The 17,080-nt window shown below is 33.3% G+C and overlaps 1 protein-coding gene and 1 long non-coding RNA gene across 2 annotated transcripts; both read right to left on the bottom strand.

The window, feature by feature from the left end:
* Positions 1-405: 405 nt before the first annotated feature.
* Positions 406-3,349, bottom strand: LOC130623565 (uncharacterized). The gene is made up of 2 exons (XR_008981149.1): positions 1,349-3,349; positions 406-1,101 (listed from the first exon to the last, which is right to left on the bottom strand). It is a non-coding gene; the product is annotated as an uncharacterized LOC130623565 (long non-coding RNA).
* Positions 3,350-3,871: 522 nt separating this feature from the next.
* On the bottom strand, positions 3,872-16,318 carry LOC130623554 (sarcoplasmic/endoplasmic reticulum calcium ATPase 1-like). The gene is made up of 25 exons (XM_057439046.1): positions 16,098-16,318; positions 15,775-15,792; positions 15,587-15,669; positions 15,056-15,299; positions 13,641-13,721; positions 13,400-13,485; positions 12,947-13,013; positions 12,768-12,856; positions 12,194-12,277; positions 11,965-12,058; positions 11,543-11,673; positions 11,092-11,180; positions 10,473-10,575; positions 10,054-10,209; positions 9,739-9,964; positions 8,334-8,434; positions 7,759-7,881; positions 7,503-7,636; positions 7,104-7,231; positions 6,672-6,843; positions 6,220-6,422; positions 5,547-5,766; positions 5,169-5,286; positions 4,763-4,886; positions 3,872-4,515 (listed from the first exon to the last, which is right to left on the bottom strand). Exons 1-25 carry the CDS (start codon positions 16,213-16,215, stop codon positions 4,487-4,489), a joined length of 3,021 nt encoding a protein of 1,006 aa, XP_057295029.1. The 5' UTR covers positions 16,216-16,318; the 3' UTR covers positions 3,872-4,486.
* Positions 16,319-17,080: the final 762 nt, after the last annotated feature.

Below are 17,080 nucleotides of genomic sequence, written 5' to 3'. Positions count from 1 at the left end.
CCTATTTTTCTGTAGCATATATTACATAAGTGTTTACTGGTAAATCAACTATGGTAGCTATGAGTAGCAATGGGGGATTTTCCACAAACTTAAACCAGTTCTGGCTACTAGCATATAGATACAACTTAGTCCTGGCTTACATCCCGCAACTGGTCAGCCATTGATCATCGTGCACAACACAACCATTATCACACAGAAAAGTTGTGAGCGAGTAGTATGTTCTAAAAAATGCACACAATTTCGTGCTTACGCTTACATCACTCTATATTGGAAGCTACTTTCAATTTTACTGCGCGGTCTGGTCGACCTGAAATTCTCGCGCCTTGACGCCCTGAAGTCAATTCTATTTAAGCGCAGGTTCGCCTATGCAGCCATTCCTTATGAGACGACAAAAATACAGGTGAATGGATTTTCATGTTTGAGGTAATATTAAAGTTTCCTTTCGGCCTAATTCGTACAGTTTCAGCGAAAAAAAAATGTATACGTTAGGAATCAGGTTAAAATAAATCAACTTTGTAAAACGATGTTCTTAAAATTGTTTCATATAAATACGTGCTAATAATATCTTTTAAAACATGAAAGCTATGCCGCTATGTTTACCGTTTACCGTGTTTACCGTTTAATTTTAAAACGCATTATTTCATGAAAACCGCTCGTTAGAAATGAAAGAGACAAATAATAATTTTAGTTGTCGTAGTGCATCAAGAAGAAAAACACGAAGAGAAAATTGAAAAATAACTAAAATTTAGTAAAATAAACTGTAGGATTGGATAAATGTTGTGCACGTGACTACAGATTATACAAGATCGTGTGCCGGTGAAAAAGCAACACCAATAAATGACACGAAGCTAACACTGACAAGAGAGGTGTTGATGTGTAGCTAGTATAATCAGACAGTCGCTTGCACACTCACAATTTATATATTTCATAACACTTTTTTTTGTAAATGTGACATATATAATAACAACAAGCGATCGGAACAAACTTCTCGTTTTCATCCCGTTAGCCAATCAAACAACTGCATTGAACACGTGACAAACATAACTCGACTTCAACCAACATCGTGACCGGTTTAATCAGTTTTATCCTTGCTTGGTTGACCTATAAAAACACAATTTGTGCGATAGTTTTAGGAAATTGTAGTAAGTGTGCCCACGATAGAGCTTTTTTAGTCGTTTAGTACGCCTTGGATAGCCACATAGTTTGACCTTACTTAACTAGTCAAATTTCCACCAAAATTTCAAGCGCAGAAAACCTTTGAAGATTTTGATTGGCTTAAGAGAATCTTCGTCAATTACAGTTCAAAGTCAACTGTAGTAAAAAAATTGGCTTCAAAAACACGACTTACCGAGTGGTTCCATGAAGTTTCTCGTGACAAACTTGAGAATTTCGTCCAAAAATATAACTGGGACGGAGAAATATACTACTGCTTTCCATTCCACCCAGTTTAATGGCGTTACACGAAAAATGGCCTAAACATGAGGTCGAATATTTATTTACTATATATACTTGAAGAACTCCCACATACTATCTTGGTGTCTTAAGGCTAGTTTCCACTAGAACGAAAATGGTCGAATCGATCAAATTAAGCGAAATCCTGCCTTTATTCAAGAACTTTATCACGCAAAACCTTTGATAACATTATTTAGCTCATACAGCATCTAGCATTAAACTATGCTATAAGTAGGATATTACATGTCCATTGGCTTTGAGAGGATTAATACATGTCCATTGGCTATGAGCAGGATAATACATGTCCATTGGTTATGAGCAGGAAAATACATGTCCATTGGCTATGAGCAGGATATTACATGTCCATTGGTGTCCATTTTTTTGCTTTTGCTAATCTCCTGCTGTGGACGGAAAATGAAAGGAGAAAAAAATAAAAGAATAAACAAAAACACGGGAAATAGTCCTAGGTAAAAACAACAAACAAATGAACAAACAAACAAAGAGACAAAAGCAAACAAAAAAAAAAAAAAAATAACAGCTTTGCGACAGACTGCATCTATTAACATATCTACAACATTTGCTTTCTTAGATCTTCTTCTGAAACAACTTTCCTTTTTCGTAAACTTATCTTGCAGTCCACACAAACCATTGTATATAAACACATCCATGTCAGATCTCTGCCGTTGAAACATCACGTCATCTTGAGTCGACTTTGATTATGTTTAATCTTTCTCTGCCATTCTTTAGCAAGCATGAAAAACGCGATCTTGAACGTTTCAAAGTTCACTATCAACTCGTTGTTGATATTTGCGCATTCTAGTTTGCAAGAGAATCCACCACTACCAATCTTTTCCATTGACATCAGTTACTCCATCAATACAAAAGCATCTTCTTAGAATATTCTGTCGTGGAAATCTGCACTAGATATACCTTGCGTTACTTCGCCATTTATCTATTTCAAACTGACATCTAGAACACCTTCTGCTGAACACCTTTCTGCAGCTCTGTTATGTTACATTTGACGAACTTGATTTTCAGTCAGCAAATATATCCTTAAGCTTAACAAGTTCTTCTTCCCAAATTTCTTTTGATGCTTGTGCTGAAAAATTGGAAGCAGTGAGAATTACAATTTCGTCTATGGCCTTTTCCCCTTCATTTTGCGAATCTGCGAGCTGTTTGTTTAAGTGGCAAACGTTCTCTTGAAGAGCGTTCTTTAAAACAGCATTTACCAGATTGCTAGATGTTAGAGAAATAAAAAAAACTCTTGCGCTTCCCTGATAATTAAATCACAGTTAGCACATTTTGTTTCTAATTTTCTTACTTCTTCCACTTCTCTCTGTTTTTTAGCATCCTTAGAATGAAGTTTGTTGCTAACTTTAACAAGTTTTTCTTGCAATTCCTCTATCTTTGTACCCCTTTCTTCTACTTTTGCGACCATGTCATCAATTCTTCGATTTATTCTCTTAAATTTGTCATCCTTCTAATGATTATCACAGCTTTTTTGTCTTTTTTGGGATTCAAAGAATCTCTAAAACGAATTATTTTTCATTTGAAGTTAATGCAGCTAACATTACGAAAAGTCTCGTGATGGTCTATTACGACAAAGCGATCAAAACAAAGGCGCTAAAGAAACTGGGTCTACCAAGATTCAAAATAAAGCTGCAGTGCTGCGGGGATTTTCCGTGTCTCACTGCTTGCAGTACCATTTTGTGCAGAGACAGACAGACAGACGACAGAAACAAAAATATTTAAATCGCACTGCTATTCTAGAAACTGAGAGTAACTAAAATATTTAATTTTATAGGTTTCAAACTAAATTGTAAAGTTAAACACGTTTGTATATAAGAATATCAAAATCTAAACAGGCTGGTCTTGTATCGACGTCTGCTACTCCCGAATTATTGAGTTTTAGGACATAAAACGGCTTCCTATTTTTCTGTAGCATATATTACATAAGTGTTTACTGGTAAATCAACTATGGTAGCTATGAGTAGCAATGGGGGATTTTCCACAAACTTAAACCAGTTCTGGCTACTAGCATATAGATACAACTTAGTCCTGGCTTACATCCCGCAACTGGTCAGCCATTGATCATCGTGCACAACACAACCATTATCACACAGAAAAGTTGTGAGCGAGTAGTATGTTCTAAAAAATGCACACAATTTCGTGCTTACGCTTACATCACTCTATATTGGAAGCTACTTTCAATTTTACTGCGCGGTCTGGTCGACCTGAAATTCTCGCGCCTTGACGCCCTGAAGTCAATTCTATTTAAGCGCAGGTTCGCCTATGCAGCCATTCCTTATGAGACGACAAAAATACAGGTGAATGGATTTTCATGTTTGAGGTAATATTAAAGTTTCCTTTCGGCCTAATTCGTACAGTTTCAGCGAAAAAAAAATGTATACGTTAGGAATCAGGTTAAAATAAATCAACTTTGTAAAACGATGTTCTTAAAATTGTTTCATATAAATACGTGCTAATAATATCTTTTAAAACATGAAAGCTATGCCGCTATATTAAAAGTGTGTGGTCGCTAAGATACAATAAATGCTGACGTTACACACGTGTTTACCGTTTAATTTTAAAACGCATTATTTCATGAAAACCGCTCGTTAGAAATGAAAGAGACAAATAATAATTTTAGTTGTCGTAGTGCATCAAGAAGAAAAACACGAAGAGAAAATTGAAAAATAACTAAAATTTAGTAAAATAAACTGTAGGATTGGATAAATGTTGTGCACGTGACTACAGATTATACAAGATCGTGTGCCGGTGAAAAAGCAACACCAATAAATGACACGAAGCTAACACTGACAAGAGAGGTGTTGATGTGTAGCTAGTATAATCAGACAGTCGCTTGCACACTCACAATTTATATATTTCATAACACTTTTTTTTGTAAATGTGACATATATAATAACAACAAGCGATCGGAACAAACTTCTCGTTTTCATCCCGTTAGCCAATCAAACAACTGCATTGAACACGTGACAAACATAACTCGACTTCAACCAACATCGTGACCGGTTTAATCAGTTTTATCCTTGCTTGGTTGACCTATAAAAACACAATTTGTGCGATAGTTTTAGGAAATTGTAGTAAGTGTGCCCACGATAGAGCTTTTTTAGTCGTTTAGTACGCCTTGGATAGCCACATAGTTTGACCTTACTTAACTAGTCAAATTTCCACCAAAATTTCAAGCGCAGAAAACCTTTGAAGATTTTGATTGGCTTAAGAGAATCTTCGTCAATTACAGTTCAAAGTCAACTGTAGTAAAAAAATTGGCTTCAAAAACACGACTTACCGAGTGGTTCCATGAAGTTTCTCGTGACAAACTTGAGAATTTCGTCCAAAAATATAACTGGGACGGAGAAATATACTACTGCTTTCCATTCCACCCAGTTTAATGGCGTTACACGAAAAATGGCCTAAACATGAGGTCGAATATTTATTTACTATATATACTTGAAGAACTCCCACATACTATCTTGGTGTCTTAAGGCTAGTTTCCACTAGAACGAAAATGGTCGAATCGATCAAATTAAGCGAAATCCTGCCTTTATTCAAGAACTTTATCACGCAAAACCTTTGATAACATTATTTAGCTCATACAGCATCCTGTAAATAGCATGAAAATAACAACAATATAAACAGTAACAAAATTTCATAATTAAAAATAATTTGGTGTCCTGAACACGTCAGAACCATACCTTCATGAAAGGAGCGTAGAGGATCAAGAAATGAAGCAACATCGAAGCTGTGATAGCTGTAAGGAGAGACCAGTTTCTCCAGGGAGGCATCACCAACAAACTTTGGTTTTCGCTCACACTAAATAAAGAATATAACTACTCAGTAACGTGATTTTTTGTATTTTTTCATACATCTCCAATTATGTTCTTGTCCCAACTCCACTGCAATTTCACTTCAAATGTCCATCTTTAAGAAAATTTAACCACTCACATTTTGGGAGAACATACTATTTTAGAAATCTGTGGATACTCAATCTCCTGTTGTAATGGATGTATTATAGAAAAGATTAAAATCATATTGATGGACAATAGACAAAAAAATGCGATGGTGTGGCAAACCTGTTTAGGGCGTTCAACATTTCAATTGTCACAAGAACAGATAACGCCATCGTCATGGGGTGCAAGTCTTTAAAGATATCACAAGACATTCCTACAAATGATTCTGGATCGGTTGTACACTGCATGTGATGTGTGAGCTGATAGTAAGACATCTGTGGACCGCCCTCATAATACATGAACCACCACGCTGATGAACCCACGGTCGCCATACCAACATAAACTAAAAAAAAAAAGAAATTTCTTCATACAAAACTAATTTTGTGGTAGTGTTAATGAAATAGCATAAAATTTCCAGAGCAATTACAGATGGCTAGCAGCTAGGAGCTATTCTCCTAGGTAGCAGGAAATGTTTAAAAAGAACAGTCTTCTCGAGCAAATAGTGAAAAAATGTAAAAGTGCAGTTCTTTTTTTCAAAAATCACGTTATATGGCTACACACGTGGTCTCATTATGAAGTAACGCTAACCAAACGCAAATTCAGACCCTGTAATCAAGAACTCTTGGTGAACTCAAGTAGCTGGTAGATGCAACAAACGTATTTTTCTTAGACACACGGAATTAAAACCCGTGTTTACTCGAATATTTCTGAATTATGCTGATCAGATGACTCCAGTCGTTGAATCGTCATCATTCGTTTACAAATAGATAGACAACAGAGCAACAAACAGACTTACTTCCGATCGCTAAGTATCTAAAAAACAACCATCCGCTGATCAGCGGCTCCTTCGCTCTTCGTGGCGGCTTCTTCATGATGTCCACTTCAGGTGGGTTGAAACTGAGTGCAGTAGCTGGTGGACCGTCTGTCATGAGATTTACCCATAACAATTGTACTGGTATCAACGCTTCCGGCATTCCCAGAGCAGCAGTTAAAAATATGCTATATAGAAAAAGGTAAACATACAATGCACGAAGCTAAAGAAGAGATAATCTAAGCTTAACGCTAAAAGCTTACTCATGTCAGTAGAGATATCTAACATAAAGTGCATGGAAGTAAGCCAGCTTGGCGCCAAAACTTAGCACACAACAGTAATGTTTTAGAAACAAATTTAGAGACAAATTTTTGTCTCGCTTAAACCGATCACTTATTATTGATCCTACAAAACAATCTAACAACACATGTTCCTACCTTACAACTTCCCCGATGTTGGAAGATATCAGATATCTAATAAACTGTTTTGTGTTGTTGTAAATAGCACGACCTTCCTCTACGGCAGCCACGATGGTGGAAAAGTTATCATCAGCTAATACCATCTCAGATGCTGATTTTGCCACAGCTGTTCCTGAACCCATTGCAACACCTGAAAAAGAGAAAAGACTGAATGCATACACTGATAAATTGGATGTTTCGAAGTTGTTTTATTTAGAAGTCGCAATCACAGACGGAAAAGTTAAGAAAAAGGAGTCAATTCCAACTCCACGTTTTTAATAAAAAGGAAGGTACTTGTCAGTAATCCTTGCATGAGTAAGAAGTTTGACAGCAGGCAAGAATAATATAGGAGAATAATGACAGGACTTTTTATACACAACGAAATATCAAGACAGTCGAAAAATATTTTACCAATTTTGGCTTTCTTCAAAGCAGGGGCATCATTTACCCCATCTCCAGTCATTGCAGCTACATCGCCATCATCTTGAAGAAACTCAACAATAGCACTTTTGTGTGAAGGCTCAACACGGGAGAACAACCTAAAGATCAAAGTAAAATACTAACAACAAACGATGTTACATGGTTGGCAATAAAACAAGACTCTAACGAAATATTGCAGGACTGCACTATATCGGATTCCAAAATAAATTCAAAAGTTTAAAATAGCAATAATGTCAGCTGTGTAAAGTTTTAAATGAGTATGAAATTCAAACTTAAAGAGATAAAAACTTTGATACCCCAAAAATACAACCAATTAAAGACTTGATTTTTTCAAAAGTTCGTTTTAGCAATGTTAAAACATCACAATACCTAGCTTGTCTGCAGGCTTCTCTTTGTTCATTTTCTGAAAGGTCATCAAACTCGCGGCCTGAATATGAAAGTCCTTTCGTGCTCTCGTGTTCTCCAAACACACCGATGCGCCTACAGATTGCTTCAGCGGTATTCTAAAAATCAGAGTCAATTTTAGTGTATTTTAAGGAGGAAAGACAACAGAAAGAAATGATTTTGACAATAGGTGGAGTACAACAAAAAAAAACACAAACAAGAGATGGAGAGCATTATGTACCTTGTTGTCACCAGTGATGACAATAACTCTTATACCAGCCTCATGGCATTCTTCTATGGAATTTTTCACTTCAGAACGAGGAGGGTCCAACATACCCACCACACCCACGAATGTCATGTTGTTCTAAAAAAAGATGGTGAATTGCAATATGTGTGAGACATGAAAATTAAGACTTGGAGCGTTATGCAGTTTTAAGACACTTAATTTACAATAGAACCAATCTAAAAAAATGATGGTGAATTGCAATATGTGTGAGACATGAAAATTAAGACTTGGAGCGTTATGCAGTTTTAAGACACTTAATTTACAATAGAACCAATCTAAAAAAATGATGGTGAATTGCAATATGTGTGAGACATGAAAATTAAGACTTGGAGCGTTATGCAGTTTTAAGACACTTAATTTACAATAGAACCAATCTAAAAAAATGATGGTGAATTGCAATATGTGTGAGACATGAAAATTAAGACTTGGAGCGTTATGCAGTTTTAAGACACTTAATTTACAATAGAACCAAAAATAGTCACAAAGACTGTGAGTCTCATTGGTAAGCACCAAAAATTTAACAGGTATACCTCGTATTTAATGAAATTTTTAGAATCTGATAAGTCCATTTTATCTTGAGATACAGGATTATCAACAGTAGCTAGAGCCAGACAACGAAGAGTATCTTTACCTAAAAAAATTTCAGTGCAACAGCCTGGATCAACATCTTGTTATAACTCATTTTATTAGAAAATTGAATAAAAAACACACACTGGTGCGAATGGTATTTTAACTTTAATACCAATCAGTTTCTTACACATATAAATTCACTTTATGAAATTATCAGGCTTGTTTTTTTATAAAAAACATGTAAGTGACAAGGAGAAAAAAATAAAAAACAAGTGTGTGAAAAGAACAAGGGCTAAAGTTTTTAGGACAATAGATTTATGCTATCTAAAAACGACTGGCCTGAACAAACTGCGGGTTAAATGTTTAAAGTTAGAACCTTGATTATAAACACATACAGTATTTGTGATGCAACTTAGTCCTGAGAAACAATATCACAATGCATAGAACGACAGAATTATAATCAATGGCTTAGACTTTAGTATTGACGAGTTATCTATGATTATTATTGTGAAACGACAAGGTTTTTGCCAGATTTACAAAAAATGAAACCAACTTGGAAAGTATTTAAAAATATATTTTTTTTGTCAATTCTGTCAGATGTTCACTAAATTTTCTCACCGCACAAATATCCCCCATAAGGATAGCTTTTATAAGTTTTTTATATTCCAAACTCAGGTAAGCATATGTAAGTCTTAAATAAATTTGATTTTTAACTATCTATGAAGGTGAAATCACATTGAAAAGTTGTCACACAGCATGCTTCACCACAAAACTCCTGGATGTTGTATATTTTCTTTTTTTTCTCTCAATAATATGCATATTATATGCTGCAAAACTTGTCCTTTCCCAGAGTGTTTGCAACATCAAGTGGTTATTGTACAAGTCAACTACATTAAATTTTATCAGTGTGAATCCGCCTTAAATGAAAAGGCCAGATAAGCGAAGCTTTTTATATTCTTGAGGCCTTTTTGATAAAAGCACATGACTTCTTGGGAATGATAATTTGAAAGTAGCTACATAACACACCGACATTCTAAACTGGCCAAAGTTGTAAATGTCCAAAGCAGACTAGGGTTTTTTAATTCAGTTCCAACTACACAGTCAAACTTGTATAAGGACAGTAACTCTGGGGACTTTAAAAAGTGGTCGTCATAGGCAGTGGTTTTACTTTTTGTCTTCACCAAAACTAGTGAAATGCAACAAACTATTTGAAAATTATGCAAGCACTTCAAAATGTGCAATGTAAATGTAAATGCTTTACTATTCATTTGTTTTCGTTTCAGAAAGAAAAGTACTATTACGGATATGAGATTAAAATCTAAAAGAAATGTGACAAATTCGATTTATATACTCATAACTTCTTACCAGTGCCATATGCAGTTACTTGTTCTATGATTCCCGTTTTCATCTCATCACTGAGTGGCAATGTTTCTTTACCCACCCTAATGAAGTTACAACGGTCCAAAACGCCTTCAGGTGCACCTTTTACAAAAAGTTTAGCATTGCTATCTTGAGAACGTAATGAGCGGCCTTCTGGTGTACAGTAAGCACTCATAGATTTGCGGTCTCTTGAAAATTCCATGGTAAACTCCTACGTCAAACCAAATAAGGTATTAGGCAAGAAAATTACAAATCTACTAAAAAATATTTTTGAAACGGTAGAACACATGGAAATCAAACCTTTTTGTAGTTTTCTCGGATGGCATAATTGCAAACGTGTGCACGGCGAGCTTTTGAACAGTTGGATAAATCTGTGTTGGTGACATTCAATTTTTCAACTAATACAATTAACGCTACTTCAGTTGCTTCACCAACTTTTTCATATATGTGTTTCGCCTGAAAATATTAGAGAAATTGAAATGTTAAATTTTATGTTGTCAGAGTGTAACAAAACTTTCAAATTGATATGAATATAACTTGGGGTAGTTACTTTACTTTAACATTTAAATAATATAGATAAAAGAGATAAAATTTCAAAATAAGCTTCAGGATTATTTTTTAGTTTCACGTATACACAGTTCTTGTATGAATATGCACTTCCACAAGTGGAGAAAAAATTGAGTAACAAAGCTTGCATAATTCAGGTTTGTGACCTATACCTCATTATAATCTATGCTTGAGTCATTACATAACGAGCAGATTGTTGCCAATTCATTTAGAGCTTCATATTCAGATACATCAACAGCTTTTCCATTGACAGAACTAAAAAGAACAGCATTGTTGAACAAATTGTTGTAAAAAAGACATTTCACAACGAAAATGACATTAAATAAATTTATTTGTCCAGTCTATATAATAATAATTGTTGTTCGTCTCTGCAGAAAATGCAAAAAAATTAGAACACCCAAAGTGCTTCATGCTAAATATATATGGGTGAATTCCTGTTGATTTTTGCATGAGAGAACGACTAGTACAAATTTATAAAAGAGCATATAAAGCTCAACCTGAGTGTAAGACAGAGAATTATGAATTAAATGATTAAAAAATATATAATCTGGTAAACTGTAACATAATTTTAACTTTAAAGTTCCTTGGAAAATCACACTGTGGTGTTTACTCAATCATACAGCTAAAAAATATCCTTTTTCTGCAAATGTTTTTTACAAAACCTTAAGCTAGTTTTAAGACATAGGATAATTTTTTAATTACAATACATACAGTTCAACTTATATAGGATCACAGTACTTGGTGAAAAAATAAACAAAAAACAATACGCACACAACTCCTGATGGTTCGTAAGTCGATCCAGTGACATCAAAATGGGTGAAAGAACAGCTTTTCCCAGTAGTTTTTTCGACAACAAAGAACTAAAAAATAACAGAAAATAATTTGTGATCAATCAGAAGAGGCAATAAAATTAACTATCATAAAATCAAAATACAGAGTTTTAGAGGAAGACTAAAAACATTACACTCTAGTGACACTATTTTTTTTATCTTAATAAAGTAGTGAGAAAGTTTAAAATGTAAGATAATTACACTATTTGTATATTTTTAAAATTTTAAGGAACCTTCAGCTTTTTCTTTATATTAACATACACAAATAAATTAACAAAGCATATTCTTAGGAACCTTGGAAAATATAGGTTTTAAAGATTTAAATGATACAGCCTAAACTAAAATACAATGTAATACTATGAACACATCATCTTTTAAACACACAAACATACTTTGTTGACCGACATTTGATTTGTAGTTAAAGTTCCAGTTTTATCTGAACATATTACGGATGTACATCCTAACGTTTCCACTGACGGAAGAGATCTCACAATAGCATTCTTCTTTGCCATTCGTCTAGTACCTAAAAATTGTAAATTTCTTTTATTATGTTTTAAACAACTAAAAGGGGTATAATGGGCAATTTTCAAAAGATCAAGAACACACTGTCTTTTTTATAGATCTATAGATACTAACATTGTCTTGTCAATATTCACTTTTTAATATTCACAGCAGACTTAAAGTGTATTTGCTTAGGCCTAACGTTAAAGTTACAAGGTAATATTTTCTGAAAAGCTTCTTTTTTTCAGAAGATATTCACATTTGGCAGATTTAATTATGCTGCATAAATTCAGCTAACAAATAAATGCAATACCTAAAGCTAAGCAGGTTGTAATGACAGCCGGAAGTCCTTCTGGAATAGCAGCCACTGCTAAAGCTACAGCAATTTTAAAGTAGTATACAGCACCCTGAACAAAGCAAATGAAATTTTATTATCAATGCAAGAAAGAAATTATCCACTTAGAGAAATTACAGAAAATTATATTTGCACACAAAAAAACTGTTCCTTTTGTGCAACATTTTAGCAATTCATTTAATCTTACCTTAATCCATGAACCACCATGTATTGGATCATTAAAATGACCAATATTAATTGCCCAAACAGCAATACAAATTATAGTGATAACCTAAAAATGTAGATCAGGATTATTGAGTTTTGGGATGTAATTGCCAATTAGTATGTTTTACTTTTAATTCTACTTTTTATAAAAATTTAAATTACTCATGAAAATTTGTAAGTCTAAAAACTAGTTTTCATCTCGTTCTTCCTATGTTAACTTGATAAAAAATTGTGTTTTTTCAAGCGTCACAGCTTGCGAGAAAGTTCAATGTAGATTTTTGTTATATTTTATGCAAAAACACATTAAATTTTTCCCTAAAAAATTTACATTACCTGACTTAATATTTGATGTTAAATTTGCGTAAAACATGATCTGAATTACAAAATATTTGCTCTTTAATAAATTTATTTTAGAAAAGCAATGCTACAATCTCTACAATACCCTTTTTTGTTTGTCTGTCTGTCTCAAAGTGTGGGGAATATGTATAACTGGTTAATTTAATTAGATCTTTTCCTGGTTTAATCACTAATACGAAAGAATTCACCATAGGACTGACCTTTGATAACTGTTCACCAAACTCATCCAGTTTATCCTGTAAAGGTGTTCGTTCATCGTTTCCTTCTGCTATTTTATCACGAATTTTACCTACATTGAAGATTAATTTTCAATAAATAATAAGCCATAACAAACAACTACCTTAAACCAAAATAGAAAATGCTTTAGCATAGCGCTTACCGATTTGTGTATTTAATCCAGTTCCAACAACAACACCAATACATTTACCAGTAGCTACGTTTGTACCCTAAAATAATGTTAGAGTACAACATAAGTTAATGTTAATTCGATTCCAGTCTATTCAACAAAGGCAGTGTAGTTATCCACACCACATTATGCAATGGATTTTTTACACTATATATAGGCAAACTTATCAGGTCAAACAGTATCAAAGAGAAAATTGTCAAAAAGAAACAAATACATAAAATTGCAGCTCGTTATAACTATGTAATGAAAGTTTTCATTGCTGGGTATCACACTAAGGAGTAGTTAAATAATTTGGCTAAAATACTATTGCAGCACTGTGTTGTGGTATACTTTTAGTACGAGAACTTGCTGTGACATAATAGTCACAAAAACTCTAATATATCCAAACATGAACAAATAATGATAAACAGGAAAAACAGAGCTTACTGAGAACAGCATATTCTTTTTGTCTTGATTAGTTGCTCGATCATCTGGTATTGGTTCAGTATGCTTTATTATACTAACACTTTCGCCTGAAAAAAAGGATCCAGTGAAAATAAGCATCCAATGAAAATAGAAACCAGTGAAAATAAGCATACATTGAAAAAAAACCCATGCAGGGCAATCATAAATTACCTTTTCACAAGCTCCAGTAAAAATGCTTTAAACATTAGATTTCAAAACTTACCTGTTAATATAGATTGATCTATTCTTAATGTGGTAGATTTGATAGCAACTATTCTAATATCTGCAGGGACTTTATCACCAACTATGAGCAAAATTTTTTGAATAATATAGGTATATATACAAATCAATAAATATATCTGGTTTCAATATTATTATATTTTATTGTATTTGGACAATCTATTTAAATACGATTAATAAAATAGATTAATTAGGTTGGATTTCCTAGACTTTATCCACAGGCCTATACCAATAGGGGTGAGCGATCACTCTTGCAAAGACGCACCCAATTCTGAGAAATAGGATAATAGCTGAGCCATAAACTGCTCCCCCAGTTTCACAAAAAGTTTGGCTAGCTGAGCTATTTTGATTTCTGAACTTGGTACTCTGAATTTGTTTTACTAATAATTTGCTTAGATTAACATAGAATCTATTTTAGTTTCAAATTAGCAAATTGTTTTAAATAAAATAATGCCAACAATGTAATGCCTGTTCCGCTTGTAAGTGCAATTATGCAGAGTTTAACCCGTATCTCATCAGTGTTACCTTGTGCACCAGTGAAGGTTCGCATGGCTAGGTAGCAGCTGTAATACCAACTACAAAGGAGCCATGTTTATCATATCTTAGTCTACAATTCTTTATCTGGGTCAGGAGTCAGTGGATTAGCTAGGATCTACAGGTTGGTTTTAAATAGGTTTTTTTGCTGGTTAATATCTTCACAATAGAACAAAAATGATTATTATTCCTGGGGTGCATGATCATTTCACTTCTTAGGAAAGTATAATCACCAATATTTTAAAAGTAATGATCGTCAGGTTTGAACCGGTTATTTGAAGCGCTGATATAGGCATCTTAAAATTAGAAAAGATAAAAAGAATCTTTGACAATAATGAATATTATTTTAAGTAATGATTTTCATGATCAATCGTAAGCGTTGTCATCATTAGTAATTGTCTTTTCCACAAGTAGTTATATAAATATTGTTTATTAATTTAAGTTAAATTAATGATGCAACTTAGAACTTCTTGAAATGTGGACTGAAATTCCTGGCTGTGAACATTGCTGGAACTTGTACTACGCTTGTTCTGCATGACAAAAAAGCAACTCCTGTGTGGTGTATATGGTTAAAGGAATTTTGTAATTCACATTTTCACCTTTTCTTTGTAATTTTTAAATTATTGAAGCTTGGGGCGCTGTATACCCTTTTCCCTAGAGTCAGGGATGGTAACCAATTGTCCAATGCCTTGATTTTTCTCTTTTTTTTCTAAATGTATGTGAATTTCCTAACACTTTTCTGTTTTTAAAGATCTATCAGATATCACATTGAAACTAAGATTTGTCATTTTCAAAATGATAAATAAAACATTTACACCTGGCCCAAAATTTAAAGTATGGATTCCAAACATAACCTTGACTCACCAGACACTTCAACAACGTCTCCAGGAACTAAGTATTTTGCTTTAATCTTTTGAATACCAGGTTTATCAGTTCTAAGAACTTTAGCTATTTCTGGTTCGTATTCTTTTAAAGCTTCAATTGCAGATTCAGCATTACGTTCTTGCCAAACACCAATGATAGCATTAAGAATTAAAATAAGTAGAATAACAAAAGGTTCAACGAAGGCTGTGAGTTGATCTTCACCATCTTCGAAAAAGGCTAATACCTAAAGAGACAAAGCCAAATTAAAATTATCTATAATTATTTATTATATATCAGACTAATTTACTTTAAAAGTTATTAAAACATTCAGGACAATCCAGGACATTTTCAGAATCTCAGCATGTACCTAATGATAATTTGATCGCAGACAGAGCTTTTCACAATGTGTTGAAATTCTACTTAAAAAGATGGATAATTATTTGAAGACTTGTTACAAACACCCATTTAAAAAAAGGCTGAAACTAAATCCAGGTAAAATACACACCCAGCCTTGTATTTAAAATGACTTACAAAAGAAATAACTGCTGCAGCTAACAAAATACGAACTAAAAGGTCTTCAAATTGTTCTAAAACTAATTTCCATAGGGGCTTCCCTAAAACGAAAAGAGCATTAGTGTTAATTTTACATTCTAACAGTATTATATAGCAATTAAGAACAAAATAACACAATGTTCTTATACGTAAAAGCTACATCTCACCTTCTTCTGCTGGTAATTCTAAAAAATATATGAACAAAATATAACTCAAAAGAAATAAACAATCCGAAAATCTATCAAGCAGCCACCATATAAATAGCCTCCTATCCTGTAAAAAAAGTGTCTTAGATTGATAGCTGACAGAAATAAAAGCCTTCAAGTTTACTCCAGCATCTTGGTTTTGGTTTGACTTCATTTCAACAGGCATGCAAAATGTTTTGGCAAAACAACTTGATTGTACCCAGGAAAAAATGGCATGTTTGATACTCATGATAAAACTTGAACATAGAAAATGTTGTAAGTACTATAAACAAATTCCAACTCACCATTTAAACCATACTTTAGTTGCGCCTGCTCAACTGAAGCAGGATCTAACCCTGTAGTATCAGATACACCGTAACTTTTGAAAATTTCTTCCACTGATTTCATATGAGCAGACTCCATTTTTTGTGTCTAAATTTCTTCCCCAGTCAATTTTTAAGAAAACATCTGCTGGGATCTTTTCATGTAAAATGTTTACCAGCTTTGTCTGTTCAATGAATTGAAACTATATGTATACATAACACAACATTAAAAGGTTTGAAATTTAGTAATATGTACATATTTATATAGAAACACTAAGTGCAGCATTATTTATGTTCTCCATCGTAGTGCTCTACATTAACTCTATTATTTTTATCATATATGTGCAATATAAATAATTTTTTCAGCTACATACTAAGTCGGGCTAATTATACATAAAAACAGATTTCAAGTTAAGAACTTCTCTCACCAACTAAAAATGTTTGTTATTGCAAAATAGACTAACCAAACAAGTTATTGTTTGAAAAGATAGCCTTTACAAATTAAAAGGATGTTTGATCCTGAGAAAACAGTTTACTATCCCTATAATTTTATGATAGCAACAATCTTAAATGTATAGCAGAAAAAATAAAATTGTGGTTTTATAGCAAATATCTCTTCTTGCAGCAGCTGTTCAGAAAAAAAAAACATTTTAAAACAATTTTTTAAAAAAAGAATCAGAGCAACAAACTACATTCTCTATATTTTTTTGTCTTATTAGGAAAACCAACATATTTTAAATACCACAGATGATAATTGCCATGAGAGGTGAAATAGAAAGGTTGGGAATAGTTTTGATATCTTAGTGATGTGTTAATTAAGGATGGTAGGGAAAGATGCAACTTAGTTAGATTTTATCTCGAAATGAAGGAAGACTTTGTAACTTAGCATATGTAAACCTGCAGATTATCTTTTCCAGTGGGATAAAAATGACTAAAAACATAATCTCCACAAAGCCTCACAAGTA

The sequence above is a fragment of the Hydractinia symbiolongicarpus genome, chromosome 13, assembly GCF_029227915.1.
Source record: "Hydractinia symbiolongicarpus strain clone_291-10 chromosome 13, HSymV2.1, whole genome shotgun sequence".
NCBI classification, from domain to species: domain Eukaryota; kingdom Metazoa; phylum Cnidaria; class Hydrozoa; order Anthoathecata; family Hydractiniidae; genus Hydractinia; species Hydractinia symbiolongicarpus.
This window is presented reverse-complemented; position numbering and strand designations above follow the sequence as displayed.